Source organism: Lotus japonicus, chromosome 6 (assembly GCF_012489685.1).
Source record: "Lotus japonicus ecotype B-129 chromosome 6, LjGifu_v1.2".
Classification (NCBI taxonomy): Eukaryota; Viridiplantae; Streptophyta; class Magnoliopsida; order Fabales; family Fabaceae; genus Lotus; species Lotus japonicus.
The window spans coordinates 57,311,352-57,333,946 of NC_080046.1; the positions used below are offsets into that span (position 1 = coordinate 57,311,352).

Sequence of the window (22,595 nt, forward strand, 5' to 3'; positions counted from 1 at the left end):
ATTGGTTGTATGTTTGGAGTTTGGACTAGAGTTTGGGAAATTGATTTTGAATAAACTTGACTGTACAAAATTGATTTTAGTGGGGTCATTTCCATGAAATGTAATTTAAAATAAGAACATTTTTTATATAATGTTGATGAATATTCACTTTTAGATGTGTGATTACTTCATGAGTCTGTAAAATGTATAAGAGAAATAATATGGTATTAATTCAGCTTTATTATGGATAAAAAGAACTGTTAACTCAATATTAACGTAATACTCATAGTAGTTGTTTGTGCGACACATGAAAATAGAATTTAGTTGGAGCTATACAAGTCTCATATTTGTTTATCCATCTATCGAAGGAGGCAACTCAATTAGCAATGCAAACCATGTATATGGAAAAAACTTATATTTGATTCTCACAGATGCACTGAGGGAAAGACCGAAAGAGATGAAGTGGCTTAACTCTTAACCGTAATCAAATCTCTAGTTCGGATTATTTGACAATTCTAATGATAATCGTGTTGTTTATACTTTATACCAAAATCAAATTGGTCCATCTTCAAAAACTTCTATTTGGACCATAAAAGTTCTATATTACATTATTACTATACTGACCCACTGAGAAGTTAAATTATATATTGATTTGCTTGATACCTTAATTGACAGTCTATAAAAGAAGTGTCCACGTGAATTCTCTACTCAAATTTGAATGTTTAATGACCAATCAATCTATTCTTGTATGGTAAATCAAAGTTCTCGTAATCAAAAGTATAATTAAATCAAGGTCTTTTTTAATCTGCCTAGTTCTTTTTTTTTTAATTCTCATAAAATTAAACCATGGTCTTTTTTATTGTGGTGAACCTCTTCTCATAATGCTTCTACATGTTATTACTACTATATTATTATTATTATATATAACATGTAGCAAGAGCTCTTAAATCAATTCAAGTATAGTACTAATTCATTTTTGATTAACAGTAGTTGAATTAAAGTATATAAATCAATTTATGTTAACTAAAACAACTTCAATATTATGCAGATTGAAGAGTCTTTCCACTCTCTTTTGATGATTTGAGTTTGACACACAGCATGCATACTCTTATATATCACACAGAAGAAAAATTGATTGTGTATAATATTTCTGTTCATACCGAATCATCCCCTGCTTCAAAATGTTTGGAAGCAAGGAACGTAAACAGAGAAATCACTAGAAAAACTGTATGTGTAGCTTAGATTGTCAATTATTAACAACAGAATATGGATTATCAGTCACCATTCATGTAAAACAAGAGAAAAATTAGAAAGAAACGAAGCAACAAAACACATACATCACTGTCAATACAATCCAGATTCCAAGTTAAAATGCAGTTTGGAAGCAGAGAGAAATTGATGAAATCGATTATACCTGTGCCAGCTGCCGGATCGGGATTTTGATTGCGATTAGGAAAGCACAGTAGGCGTCAACAACCGCAAAAATCACTTGTTCTTCGGTAAGATTTAATCGATTCCAATCACTATCCTTCACCTCTCCCCTCTGCTCCACTTTAATCCTAAGGTACTTCTTCACAACTCGCCGCACAGAAGCATTTTCTATACGCGGATCGTTGTGCCGAATTCGCAGGCATTTTACCACATCAGTAGGATACCTGATCATCCTTAATTGGAGCGGGGAGTGCAGAAGCTTGTCTGGATCATAGCGGTTATGGAATCCGACGAAGCGAATTGCATCGTCGAGGAGGATCTGGTGAAGGATATAAGGCACGCCGTCGGCGTGAGTGAGATGAAAGATCAGGCACCGGTGGTTGACGGCGAGCTGCAATGTGTCCGGCGGAAATGGATGAAGGGCGTTTGGATTCCACTGGATGCCGAGACCGACGATGAGGCGGCGTTGGCGGTAGCGGTGGCCGTTGAAGTGAAGCATGGCCTTAAGCCAGTTCTTGACGATGGAGGAGAAGGAGGTTACGGTGACGGTTATTCTGGTTCTGTTCAAGTCGACAATGTAGACTTCGTGGTTGGGATGGGTGTAGTGGCGGTGGATTGTGGCCATTTCTTGAATCGGCGAGAGGAACGGAGGAGAGAGAAAGTAAGAGAGAGAACTTTCTCTCTCTACTGTGCAGAGCTCGCTCTCTCTCTCTCTCTCTCTCTCTACACGCTAATATGGTTGTGTATTCGCGCGCGATTGGGTTTGGATATGGTGTGGTAGGAAACACGTGTATGCTGATATGTGTATCTTATGGAAGTTTGAGAGTTTTTTTTTTATGTTTTTATTTAGAAATTAAATGTAATTCTATTTACCTGAAATGAAAACAACACTCAAATGAAATCAACTTTTAATCAAATTCAAAGCGGAAAGAGGTTAAGTTAACTTACTGAATTAGATTTATTTATTGAAATTAATTATTATTTTCTGAAAAGTTCGTCCATTAAAAAAGAATCAAGGAGGTAAAAGGTTTATATCCATCTAAACAAGTGACAGAATGTCTTCAACCCAATTAGAATTGGGAAAATGAGAAGTGTCATTGTCCAAACGATCAACTATAGAATTACCGGAGCGAGGAACAAAAGATGAATGAAAATAACTAAAAGAGGAGATAAAGTCTCTACAATCTCCAAGAATGTCGATAAAATAGGACGACTCTTGCATCGACTTCTCTCACGTCATATAACTGCAAACAATTTGTACGAGAAGGTCATGGGTGAAGTTATATAACGTGGGAGAAGTCATATAACAAAATACATTTTTAAAACAAAATTCTCCCCTATATACTTATAAACCAGATCTGCAGGTTTCAATTAGTGACTGATTGTCTGATTAAATGATTATCGCATGGCACCCAAGGTTGTGAGCAAGGATGAGGCCCTCTCGAACCGCCAAGGCTTCAGGCACTAGAGGGGAGGCAGACTGTAAGAGCCTATGGTCACCCGCAAGAAGGGAGGCAAAGTTGTCGCAGATTACCACCCCCATTGAGGATAAGATCAAGTCCTTGTTCCAAGCAGCATCCACATTAACTTTTAGAACATTAATGGGCGGGGGGTTCCAAGATGTAATTTTATGTTGCTTCTCTTTCCCTGTATTCAGATTTTTATCTTTAAATGTATGAGCTAGTCCAGCGGTGGTAAATAGTTACCCTTCTTGTTGGAGGGTAAGGAAAGGGTTAGGATCTTTGGACTCAAAGATTACCCTATTTCTGCCCTTCCAAATTGACCAGAGTAGACAGCATAAAAAGGTTATATCAAGAGTAGAATCCAGCGAGCAGATTAGGAGAAACTTTACACGCTCCAAGAACCAGGTATCAAAGGTTGTTAGTCCAATGGTGTTGATGGACCATTGTAAGGGGGAGCCATGTCAAACGGGTTTGGTCCATGGGCACAATAAAAGCATGTGTTCAATAGTTTCAGGCTCATTATGGAAAGGTTTTTTTGTACAGTCTGGGGGGGGGGGGAGGTTTACTAGTCTTGGCCTGTCCCAACCTCCACCTTCAGGAAATAACAGGTCACTCACAAGTAGGTCAGCAGCTAGTGCAGGTTTGTTGATCTTTTCCCTTTTGGCAACCCAGGAAGCTTCCCAGACATTGATTGATTTACCACTTCCCACTGCCCATCTTCCATAGTCCTTTATAAAATCTCTCCCTTCTACTAAATTTCTCCAAGTCCATGAAGGTTTATGTCCCAATGGAGCATCTAGGAAATTGTGATGTGGGAAATAGATAGCTTTAAGGACCTTTACCCATAGGGCCTTAGGGTTAGTTAGGACTCTCCAAGCTTGCTTGGCCAAGTGTGCCATATTCTGACAATTGAAGTCTCTAAAACCCATTCCACCAACATCTATCCTTTGTATTATGCAGTCCCACGATTTCCAGTGAATACCCCTCTCTCTCCCTTGGCCCCTCCACCAGAAATTAGACACCATCGAGTTGATGAAGGCTGAACAAAACATTTTCGGAAATCTCACAATAGCCATATCGTAGCACGGGATGCTTGGATCACAACCTTAATGAGGACTTCCTTACCCGCTTGGTTGAGGAGGTTGCCTTGCCATCCATTCAATTTATCTTTAATAGTGTCATTGATCCAGGCAAGAGAAGTAATAGCAATTTTTAAAATATACAAAGTTTTCTTTCATCCAAACAAAACTTGAGAAAAACTAGTATTGGTTTGTAAAATCCTGACCCAATTAATATCCTATTGGATTTGAATCGTATTGTGGGCCGTAAACCCAATATTAGTGATAGTTGTACGTGCGACTCATGAAAATATAAATTAATTGGACCATATACATACTGATACACCAATGCACAAACCCAAGGAAAATGAAGAACACTCAATTGATACACACAGCTAAAACATGCGCATGTTGTAAGTGCCGTGAGGCAATCCTTTACGTTATATTTCATTCATCTTTGACAAAAAAAAAAACAAGTCTTATACTTGTTTATCCATCTATTTAGTGTATCTACCCATAATTAAATAGGTCAATTGGCAACGCAAACATATTATATGAGAAGATAACAAGGAAGATTTGCAACTCCACATAAGGCCTTTTTACAAAATGAACACCCGAGGAAGGCGAATTAGTACTAAACTTGGCGAGGCAATCCGCAACCGTATTGCAATATGCAATTTCCAAAAACTCAAACTCAGTTTAACGCCACCTCCAATCCTTCCCAAACAAATCATTAATTTTAATACTGAGCACTAGACAAAACCGCAGAAGCTATGCACAATTCAAATAGAGTACAGATGAATGAAGTTTGGGTGGTGATGATGGTTTTGGTGGAAGAGGAAGATGAATGAAGTTTATGGGTTTTGAAGATGAAGATGATGGAGGGGTTTTAGAGATGAAGATATGAATTTCTAGGTTTTGAAATAATTATGAGGGGAGGAGGACTTAATTTGTTGGAATAAATTTTTGAGGGACCGAACTAGAAGTAAAAAAATTCACATGGAACTATTTTAGATCAAAAATAAAATTTCCAAAGACTAAAATCTTTATATTTTTTTCAGGTACCATTTTATATTTATGGGTATAATTTAAGGACCAAACACATATTTAACCCTAAATTAATTGATTAATAAAATATACAAATTTCAATTAATTATCTTGAATGTAATTGGTCCACCTAAATCATGGGTTATTTAACCCAAATATTATCATGGGTCATTTAGACAATCTCTTAAAAACAACATTTGGAAATAATTTTAAAACAAAAATTTACATTGATATTGTACTTTCCATTTTCTCTTTTAAAAAATTGTTTTCCAAAACAAACAAAAAAGGAAAATTTGTTGAATTAGACATTTTACATCCATTAAAAAACAGTAAATTTAAAAATAAAACAAAAAACAGTAAATATCATTGAGATTTTTCAAATATAATAAAAACTATTTTTATTTATATAAGTGGTTAGTATCTCAAAACAAGTTCCAGTTTTGGAAAACATACAACATTTTTCAGAAAAAGCTGCAAAATAGCAAACAAACAAGCTCTTAATCATCTCCACCAAGTGTATGTTTAGTTGCGTTAGAATTCAATACACTAACAAAGAAGTTATAATTGTTATCGTCAAAATGTAGCTTCAACGTGAATAATCCGCATTAAGTCGAATGAGTTGAAATTCGAACCCACCCCATAAATCACTTTTCCTAACACATTCTTAATTTGCTAATAAGTCCCCTAATTGATTGCATTCTCTAATAACATCATTGCAATTAATCACCTCCAAAAGTAGTCAATCACATTAAGTGTGTTCAATACTCACTTTCAAGATCCTATTATTCTGATTTCTGATTCATTGGCAAAGATTGAAATCGCTCTCAATCTTTCAATTGAAATCATAGCTAAAATCAGACAATAACAAATTGGTACATGAAATGCTTGGAAAAAGGAGCTTAATCAGAATCACTAGTAAAACTGAAAATGTAAATCTATCACCATTCATGAAAAACCAGAGCAAATTTAGAAACAAACAAAGCAAGATCAACATATCCGTCACCGTCAATATTACTCCACCGGTGAAACATACTAGTAGCTAGGCACAGTTCAAACGCAGTACTACTACTACTACTACACGCCAGCTAGTCAAAACTATGAGCTATGAAAGGTTCTGAAATCTAAACAAAGCATTTTTCATTGATAGCAGAGTTGAATCGATTTTACCTGTTAAGTGCTAATCATCAAATTCCCAAACCTCGAGATCTTTTCCGATCAGAAAAGCACAGTAAGCATCGGTGCAGGCATAGAGAAGCTGATCAGCGGTAAGATACTCTCGATTCCAATCACTCATGCTAACATCTGGCCTCTGTTGAACATCAAATCCGAGGCACTTCTTCACGATCCACGGCACGGAGGCAGTTTTCAACTCCGGATCATCGTACTCCATAGCCGCGTAGAATCTGAGATCATAAGGATCCCTGCACATCTCCAAATTCGCCCAGGAGGTAGCAAGCTTTGACCGATCGGAGTGGTTCCAGAATCCGACGAAGGAGATGCTAGGGTTTTCGAGGAACTGGTAAAGCGCGAGAGGCGCGGTCTCGGCGTGAGTGAGATGGAAGATGAGGATGCGGCTTCCGATGCAGAGCTGCAAGGTGTCCGCCGGAGGGTTTTGGCCGATTGGAGTCCACTGGACGCCGAGGCCGACGATGAGGGTGCCGTTGTTGTAGTGGTGGCGGTGGAAGAAGAGCATGGACTTGATCCATTTTTTGACGACGGAGGCGGTGGCGGTTTCGGTGACGGTTACGTTGGTTCCGTACAAGGGGATATTGTAGATTGTGGCCATTGAGGATGAGGATGAGGATGAGGATGAGAGAGAGAGAGAGGGGAGTGGGAGAGAAAAATGCGCTGAAATGTGCAGTGCTTTTTGGTACGTGCCTGAAGCACGATAAAATGGTTGTGTGAGCGATTGGGTTCCTGCGTTGTGGGTTTTGATACGGTGTGAACGCATGTATGGTGGAGGATATGAGAAGATCATGCTTGTTGAGCAAGTTTAGAAATTAAAGTTTTTTTTTGAAACTGGAAATTAAAGTTAAAGTAATTGTATTAGAATTATCTGTCTTTTGTATTTTACGATGAGAAATGTTATTAACACTTGTTTTACCACTATCTTATTAACATTATAAAACGAAACTAGGAAAGTGTTGAAAGAAGAGTGACAAAATGAGTGTTGATAGCATTACTCTTTTTGGCCAAAGGGCTCAATTTAAATAATAAAACAAAGCTTCCTTATCAAATTGTTTCTTAACTCATTTTTACTGGCCCGATAATCACTCAATTAAAAAAAATTAGATGTTTTTATCCACTATTATGATAATCTCAAGTGAAGTTGACAATGTTAAATGTAAAATATTGTGTTTGTCTCTCTTTTAAAAAATTTGATAGAGTTCTTATCATCTTCTTTTGATGTTTTTTATTTCCCTTTTATTTGTAAATCTAAAAATTGTGTTGCTCATTATTATTTAGCTAAGTTTTCTCTTAGTTTAAGCAATTTTATTTGGTTAGAGGAAGCTCCTTACGGGTTATTCCGTTTCATGCAACGATCTATTGACCTATGAGCTTGTTACTTTGGTCTAATGATTAATTCCATTTCAAAAATTGGCACTAATTTCTCTCGAGCGGAACTTGTCTTAAGCGTTTTTCCTTCCACTTTTCTTTTTTATAGCCTCTTGAATAAAAAAAAGTTGATTTCTTTTTTTAAAATAATGATTATTTTTAAAAACGGTGATAAACACCTAAAAAGTTAGAAAAATTTGTTTTTAAATAAAATAACTCATTTTTAAAAACTGATACAAAAGGAACTCTAAAAAGAGATTACTTAAAGGAAATAAAAAGTACTAGGAGTCTAATGATTTTAAACCACGACTCTTGATGGACAAGAGACCACAAAGGTAAGAGACAAAATATAGTACTTCCTAAATTGGTATATAAATTCAAATCATTAATTTGTCTCAGTGTACCTATAAAGCCTTTGCATCACGGAAATAGAACAATAAACTTTAACCTTCTTATCCTCCAAATATTTGTGTTCTTCAGACAATTATAAGATAAGTATAATTAGTTTTTAAATGAAGATTTCAAGTGTTTCAACCATCATTCTCCTTCACCTGATTACCCTATCATTCATCCTCTTCATACCACCAACCCAATGCACTATACCAAAATCCAATTTAGTGAACCAAATATGTCAAAAAACCCCTGATTACCACCTATGCGTTTCAACTTTAAATTCACAACAACTTACATCCAATGCTAACATTGCTGGAAGTGCACGCTTAATCCTTAAAATTTTCGCAGCCAAAGCTTCAGCCATATTGGACAAAATTCACAAATTTAATGCGCAAACATATCACCCACAATTGAAATCACGTTTGGACACTTGCATTAATTCTTACACGAAGATAGCAAAGGAGCTTCTGCCAAAGGCAATGAATTGTTTGGACAGAGGTGACTATAATGGCGTGAAAGAAAGTGCAGTTGTTGCTGGAAACCTGGCTGCTTCGTGTGCAAGGGAATGTGATAGTACCACAGGTGCTCTTTTGCAAATGGGCGAGAGTAATCAATATGTGCAAAATATGTGCGCCATTACCGTGTCAATTGTTACCAAATTGACTCAACCATATCACACCTAGGTTCTAACAATTTTTTGTTGCGTACTTAATTGACGCAATTTCAAACCACAAAAAGATTTTTCAAGAATGCGGCTTCTAGAACATAACTATCGATTTAGGGATTCAAACAACTATTTTGACCGTTGCGACATACATTCTAATCATTTTGGGTTATCTTATTTTATGTAATTAATCTAAACAATTTATAAAGTTTATAATGCGAAGTGGTAGCTAGATAGATTATTCAAATTGTTGTATATCTTCATCAGTAATGAAAAATAAAACCTCAACTTAAATGTGTCTTTGATTTAATTCCCAGAACACAAACTGAATTTGTGACTGAGCTTTCAATAACTTTGTTCGTACCGACGAATTGACGGCTAATTAAAATTAGACCTTGTTTGAAAAAACTTATTTGAGCTTATCTGATAACATAAACGCTTATGTCAAAACAACTTAGGGTGTTTATGGTCTACCATAAGCTATTTTGAGCTTATTTTCATAAGCTATTCAAAACGAGCTTATCCTTATATATAGCTTATTTTTCAATTTATTTCAATAAACTTTTTAAAATAGCTTATGAAATATGAATAAGCTCTTATGTTCGCTTATGGTGCTTATGACCATAAGCGCTTAATTAAGTTGTTTTCCCAAAAGGAAATGTTTGAAAGCAATGAACATAATCAATATCCAAAAACTATGTGGATTAGCCATTAAAGCAGCTTCAAAACATGGAATCGATCATCAATATTCATGAATCATGAAACACCAGAGCAAACATAGAAAGAAAAGACAAGAACACTTCCTTCACCGTCAATATAATACAAGTCCACCGGTGAAGCTTTACTAGTAGCTACTAGCTAGGCATAGTTCAAAATCAAAATGCAGGACTATAAGCTATGACAGGTTCTGATGAACAAGCACTTTTGAAAGCAGAGTTAAATCGATTTTACCTGTTAACAATAATCCAAACTCCAGACCTTGATATTCTTTCCGATCTGAAAAGCACAGTAAGCATCAACACACGCAAAAACAACTTGATCATCGCTAAGATATTCTCCATCCCAATCGCTATCGCTGACCTCATTCGACTGCTCAACTTCAAACCCGAGGCAAGTCCTCACGATCCGCCGCACCGGAACCTTTTTCAGCTCTGGATCATCGTACACCATAGCCACCCACTTTCTTAGATCATCAGGTTTCCTCCACATCTGTAAGTTAGGCCAGTAGTCTTCAAGCTTTGACCGATCTGAGTGGTTCCAGAACCCGACGAAGGTGACTCTACGGTCTAAGAGGAAATGACGAAGGAGACGAGGCACGCGCTGGGCGTGAGTGAGGTGAATGATCAGGCACCGGCGTCCGATGCAGAGCTGCAACGTGTCTGCAGGTTGAGGAGGTTGGGCGTTTGAAGTCCACTGGACGCCGAGGCCGACGACGAGAGCGCTATGGCGGTGGTGGTAACGGTGAATGTGGAGCGTGGACTTGAGCCATTTCTTGACGACGGAGGCGGTTGAGGTGACCGTGACGGTTATTTTGGTTCCGTGCAGCTTGACGGTGAAGATGTCGTCGTTGGTACGGTAGCGACGACGGTGGATGGTGGCCATTTTAGGGAATCGCCGTTTGGGATGAGAGAGAGAGAGAGGAACAAGAGAGAGAAAGCAGTCACTGCAGTGCAGACGTGCAGTGCGTTCTGGTGGGTTTATGCTCGCGCGATTGGGTTCCCGTTTTGTGGGTTTTGATATAGTACGAACACCTTTATGGTGGTGGATCATAAATGAACCTCACTTTTTGTCTCTTGTGTAGCACTACTTCTGTGGGTTCAAAATGGAAAATGGAATATACAATATAAAGGGGCGTTTGGTAGAACGGATCTTTAAAGATTCCCGGGTAAGTTAGGTTGAGAATGTAACATTCTCATGTTTGGTACAAGTTTCAGAAAAAATATTTCCGGGTATTGTGGATTCTCATGCATCCAATTTACATTGATTTTCTCCAAACTTCATTCTCAAGAGAATTGAATTTATCAACCAAACACTTTTTTAAAAGATGCCTGGGAATAACATTCACATGATAATATCTCTGGGAATCCACTTACCCGGGCATGATTTTTGATAACTTGTAACAAACGCCCCCTAAGAAATTCATAAGCAATTCCACTCTGAAAAGGTATTTAATTGTATATACGACACACACAACTAATAGATAGTTAAAGTTCTTGATCATTTAATTTAGTGTGTGTTTGGAAAACTTCTGCAGATCCACGTTTGGCCCTGATCCACGTTTGCAGAAGCAAGAAATAGTTGCTTTTGGATTTCTGGATCCACGTTTGGCCTCTCCAGATTTGAAACCAAACACACACTTAGAGTTCGACTTCTGAACGATACGTATAGAGAAATATTTGTTGAAAAGACCTAATCACTTAACGTGATCTAAGAGTCTCCGAGATTAATCTCATGATACCAACTGTACGGAGATACCTTAGGAAACCAAAAAAGAAAATTCTTAATTATCTCCATGAACAATTTATATTTATATTTTTATATAATGTATTAGAGAGAATGAATTGTTAATGTAGAAGAGAAAAAAAATCATTACTTAATTTCAAGCAACAAGCATCTCCTCATAAGTTTATCTATTGAGGAGAAATAAGAGCAACCTTGCTTAATCCTAAGGAGTAAGGACCGATGTATAAACTTGTGTTAAAAATGCTCATATGGAGTTAATTATGATTTGGGTTTAATTTCTTTTTATCGTTGCGTTTAGGTCTTTAAAATTATAGAATAATTTGATTATGTCTACACCCAGATTTGAGTTACTTTTGTGTTTGGTGTGCAATATCGTACACATGTATTAGTTTACTTATGGGTTGACACATGTATCATTAATAATATGAAATTAATTAAATTTTAAAAGAAAAAGAAAATCCTTATTTTCCTATTGATTTTAGCACTTTCATCTCCTTCATCATATTCTTCATGAAATGAACACTTCTACCATTAAAATCAAGCTTCCATTTTTTTTTTTAATGCACTGTCCAATTTGAACCACCATATTCTATAAACTTAATCTATCTATAGGTTATGATTAAACATTATGCAATCAAAAAAGTTTTGTTTATACCTCTTAAGAGGTGAAAAGGGGTGAAAAATTAGAGAGAAAAGAAAAAAAAAAGTAAAAAAGAAGAGATATAATAGGTAATATATGCTTGTATAATTAGTAGCATTAAGAGTCTCTTTCGTCGGAGTTGGGTAGTCCACTGCCACTATTTACTTTGTGAAGGAAATGATGTTGCTGATTTCTTAGCCAAGCTCAAAGCGTCTAATGTGAGCTCGATCGACGTGGTTTTGGGATTCTTCTTTAGTTGGTGTCACGACCTTGTTGCATGCTGATGCCCTTGGTGTTGTCTTCTTGAGGCATTAGTCTCTTCTTCTATTTTATTTTCTTTTTCTTTTGCTTCTTTTATCGAAAAAGAAAAAAAGAAGCAAATACAAAATTATGTGAAAATAAATTAAAGTGAAAAAATAATGATGTGTGAATAAATTATTGTTGTTATTCAATAATCAACCATCAACCTTTCCATTAAGCTCTATTTATCTGGATAAACCCTCAACATCTGATTCCACCTCTATGGAGCATGGAAAAAGGAAAAAGTTTCTACTGCATTTGTGGATGTGACAGGGAGGGGCAGATAGGAGGGTTTGGTGATTGAAATGGGGCGCAGTGTAGGTGTGCAACAGAGTAGCTTTGCAGTCTTGGGGAGGCAGGTCAAATGTCAAATCCCAATTTATTGCAAGTGTCCAAATATTGCGGCAAACAGGTCAAATGTAAAATACAGGTTTCTAATTGCATGTAAAAGAAAAGTGGATCATGATTCATGATGGAGTAATGTTACTTTTGAGGTGTGTGAGGTGGAATGATGAGAGAGATAGTAAGAAAAGAAAAAGTAAGGGAGAGAAAGTATGAGATGTGATAGATGGTAAGAGGAGAGAGATAGAAACAAAAAGAGGTGGAAATGAAGTGTTTTAAAAATGAGGTGTGTATATATCATTACTCTTCATGATGTCATACGCTGTTCATCTAAGATTTCTTTTGATCTTGAGAACTCTTTTGATGAAAATGTTATTGGAAGAAGAAATCAAATCCTGGCATCAGTGGCATGAATTTCGTTAGCAGTGTTTGAATCTTCTGTCAAGAGCAATTTATTTTTGATTTGTGATTCATTTTGCTCGCTAGCATAAAACATCATGATTTATCTAGCTACTACACTTTATGAATTGAGCTAGCGTACCATTTGTATGTACTACAAATTATGTATGCTTAAAAGGCTAATTGATACAAGAAGCCCGTAACTTAGGGGCTTTTATGTATGTACAAATTATGTACACCCACAATTATTAATCATCAAAATAAAAAAAATAAAAACTTATGAAGGCTATAGATACTACTACATATACATATATGGATATGCTAATCCAAAACTGTTAGCTAGATACACATAATTAATTAGTTTAGGCCAAATTAATTTTGGTGATTTGCTTGAGTTTGGCCCAATTGCTTAGTGATGGAGACGGTAATGGAACACATGTTCTGCACATATAGATTACTATCACCGAGAGGCGAAGTAGCACCAGCACTGCCACCAGTTTTGTTGTTGCATTTGCTTGCACAGGAAGCAGCAAGTTTTCCAGCAGCATCTGCACCTTGTTGTGCACCTTTGTAATCACCTTTCTCCATGCAACTAAGCGCTTTTGGCAGAAGCTCTTTTGTTATCTGTGTGTAAAAATTGCTGCAACTATCCATTGCGGTTTTCAATTGCGGCTCATTGTTAGCCGCAGCAAGGACAGTCTGAATTCGCTCCAGAACCACCGGAGCTCTAGCGATCATGACCTTAAGTATCACGCGAGCACATGAAGCCATGTCATGGATCACAATTTGCTGTGTTTTCAATGTTAAAACACAAAGGTGGTAGTGTGGTGTTGTGCGACATATGTTCTCTATTAAGCTTGGTTGAAAATGGCATTGGATTGGTGCTATCATGAGGAGGGATGAGATGAGAATGATGGTTGAAATGCTTGAAAACTTCATCTTGATTTCTTCGAAGATAATTGAATTTCTAATTAAAGAACACAAAGGATATATATAGGAGGACAATTTGGTTTAGTTTATTGTTCTGTATGAGGACATTGGATTATGCCAAGGTTTTATAGGTGCAGTGAAATGAATCAATGGTTTGAATTTGTACCAGTTTAGGAAAATATATTTGACGCTTCCCTTTGCTCTCGCTTGTCCCCTCAAGTCAAATGGTTCAAAATGATTCTTCTATTTTTTGTTAAGAATTTACTACTTGAATTCTCTGAATTTTTTTATGGGCTTTTATTTTGATTACATTGGACTTGTTGTTGACATTTGAAACACAATGGGTCAACTTTCTTTTTTTTCATGAAAGAAATTAATATCTGTAATGCAAAGCTTACATGTAAAGATTAATTTATACATACATAAAAGCCCATAATTTCTTTTGGGCCTGTTCATATGTTTTTGATGATATGTTTCTTTGTAATACAAATATTCATGTTGACGTTTTGATCACTGTGGACCTACATAATTTGTACATACATAAAAGTCCATAGTTATGGACTTCTTGTATCAATAAATATATAAATATAGGTCGAATGAGTATAGATCACTAGAGTAATATGAAGAGAGAGAAGATACGTGATAAATATTTAGTAATGTTGTGATCGAACTAGAGTATGAGAGAAAAAAAGTGTCCTAAAGTGTATGCGGTATGCCCTATTTTGGTGGTACATGTATTATTATTCTTCTTATATTTAATACAAGCAATTCATAACGTCTAGCACATAGTATATAGTTGGACTCCCTCATCATCTAGCCGAAAGTTTAATGCCTGGTAATGGATATGAAGATGGAGAAAGACCTATGGAAACCAATAGTTTTTTTTTTATTTAAGAAAATCTTTAACTGACAAAGTTGCTAAATTAAACACAATTATTAATATATCAGGTTGTAATTTACTAAATAAGCTATCCTATGCAAAGAATACCTCTAAATTCATAGAACTGTTCGGAATGACATATTTTACTTTTGTGTATTATATTATTCTCGCAATTTCAACCCGACTTTGATGAAGACTAAAACTTTATCTCAAAGAGTGCGACTCATAGAAACAAATTCCCTAAATTGAGAGTTCAAACAAACACTTTTTACTACGGTGACCGCATCCGTTGGGTCAATTCACATACATCTCTGCTAAATAAAATATCTCATCCATTAATTTTTTTAAGACCCCTTATGGATTTGATTGATTGGTTTTTTTTCTTTCTATAATATCAACAATTTTAAAGAGAAAAACAAATTGGTAAACTAAAATATATAAAAATTAAAAAATGTAATCCGAGAGTTAAGGCTGTGATCCTATAATCAATCAGAATTTGACTATTCCTAATTCACACTTCAACCTAAAATCCAATCCCAGTACAGAAGGTGAAAAAAAAAACAATTTAAGAAAATGATAAATACAAAAACCAAAAATGGTATCCATAGCTATCTGATAATCTGTCCATTACTCAAAACAGGCACGTCACTTAAAAACGATTCCGTTTTGGTTCTTGTCACCTGAAAAGCTTTCGATAGAGACGGTGAGTGTTCGTAAGCGTGTTTCTGTGTGAAATTGCAGAGAGTTGAATCGTGATTCAGAAAAATGGCGAAACACGAAGAGCTTCCAGTCCCTGTTTTCGAAACGCTGGAACCTGTATACGGCGGTGGTTCTGAACTGGAAGAAGCTCAGCTTCGTTACGATAATTTGAAGTCTAAATTTCTCAGCATCTTCGGTCACAATCCTCAACTCATGGCTCGTTCTCCTGGTTCGGTTCTCTTCTCTTCTCCCTGTTGAAACCAAGAGAAAACATTGATTGATTGTTGTTGTTAATTTATGACGGTTTCTATTATTGTCATGGCAGGGAGAGTGAACTTGATCGGGGAACACATTGATTATGAAGGCTATTCGGTGTTACCTATGGCAATTCGGCAAGACACGATCGTGGCCATTCGGAAAAACGAAGATCAAAATGTTCTTAGGATTGCTAATGTTAATGATCAAGCTTATGCTACTTGTACTTATCCTGCTGATCCTAACCAGGTCCAATATCTTGAATTACTCTGAATAATTCATATAATAATGATAATAATTTCATTGCATGTTGTTTAATCATTCATTTTGGCTTTTATGTATTTTGTTTGCGTTTTTTTTTTACTTTCATGCAGGAGCTTGACTTGAAGAATCACAAATGGGGCCACTACTTTATTTGTGGGTGAGTTTTTGTTTTATTTAAAAAAAAATTCCTATATTTCCTAATATATGGTTGTTTTTAAGCTAATTTTTGCAATTTGTGGGTGAGAAAGTTAGATTTGTATTGTTGTTTAACTGAGTGATGTAATGTATAAGAGCATTTCTATTTAGGCCGAATGAATGACCACACGAAACAGCCGAATGTTTGCATGGCCGTTTACAATTGGTGAAAATAAATTATTATCATTCAATGCTAGAAACCAAAGTATCTTCTATTGACCAATCAGAAATGGAAACGAAATTTCGTTTCGTACTGTTTAATCATTTTCCAATGTATAAACATGTAAGATAATACGGTTTCTGCAGGTATAAAGGCTTTCATGATTATGCGAAATCGAAAGGAGTTGATGTTGGTCCACCGGTTGGGCTTGATGTCCTTGTTGATGGAACAGTTCCCACAGGTGTGTTCTTTTGTTTAGAATAGAATAGAATCAGAATTGGTGCTATTACTGAGGGTATATCCAAATTTATCGTTAAATGAACCTCGCGTGTTGCGTGCCCTCTTTGAAGCTCTGTTAGACATGACATGTCTTTTGATTATTAATGAGGCTATATTCAATGAAAAATGTTTATCTTTATACAGGTTCTGGACTATCGAGCTCTGCAGCATTTGTTTGTTCTTCCACAATTGCTATTATGGCTGCTTTTGATGTGAACTTTCCAAAGGTATGCTACTATGCTTCTTATGCTGTATATTGTGTACTACTTTGTGCTTTCGAAAATATTTTTGTTATTTGTTTTCTGTATTCTCCTTTTCTGTTATTTTTCTGTTACTAACTTATGTGTATTGTGGACAGAAAGAAGTTGCACAACTTACATGTGTGTGTGAACGGCACATTGGTACACAGTCTGGGGGGATGGATCAGGTTGTATTCCATCTTTTCATATATGTTCTATTTTTATTTTAATGTGAATAAGTCCCAATTACCTATCCGAGCATTGGTCGTTTTCTTTAACTCATCTCCCCATGGAATGACCTTCACAACTAATTTGCAGACCATCGTATCAATTTGAACTGGTTGACTAATTTTGCTTTTGACTTATACTTGAAATATATGTTCTCTGAGGTTAATCTATTTATTCTGGGTGATGTATGTAAATTCTATTGTCTTTTGAGTTGGAAATGTTACAGATGGTTTAATTTCTGTAATTTGTAAGGCTGGTTTCTGCTAAGTCACTATGCTTGTAGCCTCAATTTAAAATCATTATATGATTTAACTCATAATGGAGCAATAGTGCAATGTCTACTTGTCATAGTTTGTATGTGTGTGTGAATAATTTTGAATTCAAGTCATTTGATCAATGTAACTGACTCTGCCTTGTGGGAAAATGGCTTTTTTTGTTGTTATAAATAATTTTAAACTTTTACATGGTAGGCACACATTATTTTATTCAATGCATTGTTTGGACAAGACTCCAATGCCAATTTGTCTTACTCCTTTGCACATTCTGAGTTCTGACATTGTACCTAGATTTATATTTTTTCTTTTACTTCATAGGCAATCTCTGTCATGGGAAAAGCTGGGTTCGCTGAGCTGATTGATTTCAACCCAATCCGTGCAACAGATGTGAAACTTCCTGCTGGTGGAACTTTTGTGATTGCCCATTCTTTGGCAGAGTCTCAGAAGGCTGTTACCGCTGCTACAAATTATAATAATAGGGTTCTTGAATGCCATTTGGCTTCTGTAAGTGCTTTGCAACTTAAGTTCAATTTTCTTTATTCTTATTTGCAGCTGGAGTTAGGTATGGAGGTTCGGGGTGGAATGGTATTGTGGATTTGACCTTCGCAGTCCTTGCACAGTTGATCTTCCTGCTGCATTTACTTGCATCTTTCCCTTGTCAATATTAATGGATAAAAGCCTGTTTAACTTTCACCTGAATAATTATGGTGATATTGAGTAATTTTTTCTGGTTATTTACATAAGAAAACTTTAACTGATTATTTGGAAAGCTATTACTATTCTAGTTGATTGAAAATGGTAAATGTGATTATGGTGACAATTCTCTCTCTGTTACTCAACCCTAGTATACTTATTTTATGCACCATGCTTTTGATTTTCACTCATTCATTCTTCTCCTTATCAATTAGCATTATAGCACTGCCAGTTTAAAAAATGTGCATAATAATTGATAATGTCAGTCAGGTAGCTGTTTAGTGGACCTGCAACTTGTGAATACTTGTGTTGTCAATTATATTTTTAAACTCAAGAAGTGTAATTGTCAAATTTTCCAGATAGTGCTTGGGATAAAACTAGGAATGAATCCACAAGAGGCAATATCAAAAGTGAAAACACTATCTGATGTTGAAGGTTTATGCATATCATTTGCCAATAGTCGTAACTCCTCTGATCCTGTCCTGGCTGTCAAGGTAATTTTAGCTGGTATGATGCCATCCTCAAAATTAGCTTTGTCAACAAAGCACATGATATGCTTGTGAAATTGATTATATAATTTGTTTAGACTTGTTTTTGTCTTTCACACATAAATCTTAATCCTTTTCATGTTTAAATTTATAACTTTCTTTTGCGTGCAGGAGTTTTTGAAGGAAGAACCTTATACAGCTGATGAAATTGAAGAAATTACTGGGGAAAACTTGACCTCATCTTTTAGCAGTAATCCAGCTTATTTGGATGTCATAAAAGTAGCTAAGCACTACAAGTTACATCAGGTACCTTTTAAGGCCCCATTAGCGAAGTTACTTTTATCCCATTAGTATAGCCATGTCAATATCAGAATCAACTTGTTTGTCAGTACTTTGCTTCAGCTACTTACAATTTCAAATGGTGTTAGTTATACTTGAAGGTTCTGGATTTCTGTAACTGATGGGATAGTATAGTATTTATTCTATAGATTGCATATAAGTCACAGTAGTAGAGTTATTTCTAGTCCTATTTGCATGACCATTTTAGGATCTAAATATGCTTAACTTTTTGTTTGGCCCTTTGCTTCAGAAACTTCTAGTTTTTAATGACAAACTAGTTGTGTCTTTGAATTGCATTTAGGATTATCTAAAGGGCTTCACGCAGGACTTATTTCTTGGATTGTATTATGGCTTTGGTGTTGCATGGTGCTACTCCCAATATGGTTCATCATTAGAATAGATATGATTCATGATAGGACATTATGACACCATTTAATCTATGTAGCTGAACTCATCTAATGGGGAAAATGCTTTGGTTGTTAATGGTGGTGGTCGCAGTGCTACCTCCTGCAACTACTTCTCATTGCCTGTAATGGCTAACATCTATCCTTTTAATATGTTGCTACTTAATTTTGGTTCATATTTTTTTTTCCAGAGAGCTGCACACGTGTACTCTGAAGCCAAAAGGGTGCACGCTTTCAAGGATACTGTATCATCAGAACTAAGGTGATTTTTTTCTTAAGGGTAATATCATGAATGCTCTTTCATTTTTATGTGATTTTGGAGACATTTATAGACTGGCTAAAAGGCTAGAGCTTGATAAATTTGAGAAGAATTGGTTAAGGATATGTATAAAGATTAAAGTATTCTTGTTCTGCATCCTGCGATTCTACATAGGGCCTAGCTGCAATCACTATTGGTGTATGAATTTGTGAATATAAACTAAAGGAGGACCACGTTGAATATATTCTAAATTTCTAATATAGTAATATGTATCTTAGTAGATAAAAGGGTTGAGGTTTGATATTTTTGGCATTGTTAGTTTAACCGAAATATGTCTTCAGGGTTCATCTTATCAGTTTCCATATTTCGTGACCCTCTCTTAGGTGATCAGCATGTTTCTTGGATTTTAACTGTTAATTACTGTTTCAGTGATGAGGAGAAGCTAAAGAACCTTGGTGATCTTATGAATGAGAGTCATCATAGCTGCAGTGTTTTATATGAATGCAGGTAAATGATATGCACGGCCTTTTTATTTGAATAACATTTTTTCTCTGAAATAAGACTTGTCCAGCCTACTTGACACTTTAGGTTTCGGAATGCATTACATTATTAAAAAAATTGCACTTTCTTAAGTATTAGATTCTCTTTAGATGGGATGTCCCTTTGTACGGGATGATTTTCAAATCAAATGACAAAATGAAAAGTACTGCTTGTACAATGTAATCTCCTTTTTCAGAACATAAAGATAAAGTTGTTATTTGTGGAATCAGCTGTCCAGAGTTGGAAGAACTCGTAAATATTTCTCGTGACAATGGTGCTCTTGGGGCGAGGCTTACTGGAGCTGGATGGGGAGGTTGTGCTGTTGCCTTGGTGAAAGAAGACATTGTTCCTCAATTTATCCTTACTTTGAAGGTTTGCTATCATAAATTTGCAATCCTAATGAACATTAGAAATCTAGAATTAAGTTAATCAATTCTATATCCATTTCAGGAACGTTTCTACCAAGCAAGAATTGACAAGGGCCTGATCAAGGAGAACAATGTCGACCTCTATGTATTTGCTTCTAAGCCATCGAGTGGTGCTGCCATTTTAAAGTTTTAGAATCATTAGCTTGACCAACTCCACTCTTAATGGCTGAGAAAGTGCAGGTTGCCATATGCAAACTCTGATGGAATAAGATTAAAATGTTACCATTATTGTCAATTAGTTGCTTCTGGTATGCTTACCAATTACATTGACCTAAATGAATAATGACTATCTTGAACATTAGTAAGTCACCTTTCGTAGTGGTCAAATGATGTTCTTACCCAAAAAAATGTTTTGTATTTATTTAAAATTGGCCTTTTTTTGGTGCAATATGGTGAAATTGTATGTACATAATTCACGAATAGGAACTTCAATGAAAATTGTAAGTCATTAATTAAAGGCATTATTGATACCCACCTACCCTTGAGATCATGTACATCAGAGAGCTGAGGGCCCAATGGATCAAATCCAGGTCCAAGAGCTGAAGAGTTCTAAGCAAAAAACAATGGCCACACATAAGCTTCATCTCATTTAAATGTAAAAGTAAAAGGAAACTACTAATTGAACAACCAACCATATGAAGAATTAAAGTAGCATATTTTAAAATATGTTTGTAAATTAATTTTTTATTGAATAAATTTCATGTAGATCATATTTTCACTAAATAGCGTGGTAGACCTTCAATGTATTAATTTGATATTTACTCTCTTTTTCACAAAGTCACTTTATGCATATTTTCTCGTGAAATCACATGCCGTTATCATATTTGGACATAGTAGTATTTTCTAAGTTTTCATATTAAATCCATACCAATGTCAATTTTTCCTTAATTCATTATTTCAAGCAAACAAAAAATTTATTTTTCTTAATTTACTTTCCAATACTTAAACTACATACATGACTATCGAATATAATAAAAAATTGTTTCAAAAAAATAAAAAAAATTATATATGATCTAAATTATTTTCTATTAATTAAATTAAATTAGATTGTAGATTCATTATGGATTAAAAAAATTAAACTTCCATGTCCTTTTTTTTGGTACAAAGCTGCTTAAAGAAACGAAAAAAGACTAACGCCTCAAGAAGTGAGTTCCACGGTAGTCCTCCGCCAACATTGCGATGGCATCCAACGGGGGGTTCTCCAAGACGCTAAGGAGGCTATCACCAGTAGCTCCCTGCTTCGCAAGCAAATCAGCTACAACATTCCCCTCTCGGAGGATATGCTCAAATCGGACATGCCAGACTCTACCAAGAAGCTCTCGGAGCATGTCAAACACTGTTGCATAAGCATGATAACGCCCACAACCTCGCTGGAGAAGGGTGATAGCCAACTGAGAATCCGAGAAAACAATCACATGTCGCATACCACGCTCCCAACAGAGACGCAACCCAAAGAGGATGGCAAGAAGCTCAGCCTTGAGAATTTCAGAGACACCAACAAAGGAAGAGAAACCAAACAGCCACGTTCCAGTAGTGTCTCGCACCACGCCACCCGCTCCTGGCCGCCCTGGGTTACCAAGAGAAGATCCATCAGTATTCAAAGCCACCCAACCATCTGGCGGCGCACGCCATTTGACCCAGCGAGGCTCACGGGTAGGGGTCATCTCAACCAGGCTCTCGCGCAACACATGGTCTATCCCAGCAGCGTGGGGGAGAACTAGCTGCCAAGGCTCAAGGATGTTCTCAAAGACAAACTTGCATCGCCTTCTCCAAATAAACCACGCATGAAGCAGCAAAGATGCAGCGGAAGCTCGCGGAACCGAGGCCACCCACTCTGCCATTGACCCCGCTGAATAGAAATCAGAAGCTAACGACAAGGCCAAATTACTCCACACCTGTCGAGCTGCACCACAATCTCGCAAGCAATGGATTTGGGACTCTGGCTCCATATTGCAGAGGCGGCAAAGGACATGGATATTCACCCCACGGTGATGAAGAATCTCAGCGGTAGGGAGAGAGTTATGCATCGCCTGACACGAAAAAACTCTCACCTTTTCCGGGACAACCGCTTTCCACACCCAATTTCCACGGAACAGGCTGCATGGCTAAACTCTCTTTCCATGTCCTTAATATTTAATTTATTTATATTGTCATTAAAATAGTTTTTATTGATTAAATTATCCATTTCAATTATTTTTAGCCATCTCCTGTCTTCAAATCACTTCAACCTCCCATACTTTGTCTCTGTTCAAATGTGATGAGTGATGACAGATATATAAAAATCTAAATTGTGTAGAACATTGGT

At 36.2% G+C, this 22,595-nt stretch overlaps 5 protein-coding genes across 6 annotated transcripts; 1 reads left to right on the forward strand and 4 right to left on the reverse strand.

Annotated features, from left to right (window-relative positions):
* Positions 1-1,233: 1,233 nt before the first annotated feature.
* LOC130726948 (uncharacterized) lies at positions 1,234-2,110 on the reverse strand. Its single transcript, XM_057578266.1, has one exon. The coding sequence runs from the start codon at positions 2,033-2,035 to the stop codon at positions 1,388-1,390; it is 648 nt and encodes a 215-aa protein (XP_057434249.1). The 5' UTR covers positions 2,036-2,110; the 3' UTR covers positions 1,234-1,387.
* A 3,790-nt stretch (positions 2,111-5,900) lies between these two features.
* LOC130723810 (uncharacterized) lies at positions 5,901-6,906 on the reverse strand. Its single transcript, XM_057574946.1, has one exon. It carries the CDS (start codon positions 6,762-6,764, stop codon positions 6,156-6,158), a length of 609 nt encoding a protein of 202 aa, XP_057430929.1. The 5' UTR covers positions 6,765-6,906; the 3' UTR covers positions 5,901-6,155.
* A 2,396-nt stretch (positions 6,907-9,302) lies between these two features.
* On the reverse strand, positions 9,303-10,309 carry LOC130723687 (uncharacterized). Its single transcript, XM_057574798.1, has one exon. It carries the CDS (start codon positions 10,191-10,193, stop codon positions 9,546-9,548), a length of 648 nt encoding a protein of 215 aa, XP_057430781.1. The 5' UTR covers positions 10,194-10,309; the 3' UTR covers positions 9,303-9,545.
* Positions 10,310-12,761: 2,452 nt separating this feature from the next.
* Positions 12,762-13,772, reverse strand: LOC130723808 (cell wall / vacuolar inhibitor of fructosidase 1-like). Its single transcript, XM_057574944.1, has one exon. It carries the CDS (start codon positions 13,672-13,674, stop codon positions 13,108-13,110), a length of 567 nt encoding a protein of 188 aa, XP_057430927.1. The 5' UTR covers positions 13,675-13,772; the 3' UTR covers positions 12,762-13,107.
* Positions 13,773-15,147: 1,375 nt separating this feature from the next.
* Positions 15,148-20,678, forward strand: LOC130724620 (galactokinase-like). Of its 2 annotated transcripts, XM_057575894.1 has the most exons (13): positions 15,152-15,473; positions 15,570-15,748; positions 15,874-15,920; positions 16,265-16,359; positions 16,542-16,624; positions 16,756-16,824; positions 17,458-17,643; positions 18,192-18,326; positions 18,492-18,626; positions 19,255-19,325; positions 19,752-19,829; positions 20,093-20,234; positions 20,313-20,678. In XM_057575894.1, the coding sequence occupies exons 1-13, from the start codon at positions 15,311-15,313 to the stop codon at positions 20,421-20,423; spliced, it is 1,494 nt and encodes a 497-aa protein (XP_057431877.1). In that variant the 5' UTR covers positions 15,152-15,310; the 3' UTR covers positions 20,424-20,678. The 2 variants fall into 2 exon arrangements, with proteins under 2 accessions (XP_057431878.1, XP_057431877.1); XM_057575895.1 differs by lacking the exon at positions 20,313-20,678 and having other exon boundaries at positions 15,148-15,473; positions 20,059-20,177.
* Positions 20,679-22,595: the final 1,917 nt, after the last annotated feature.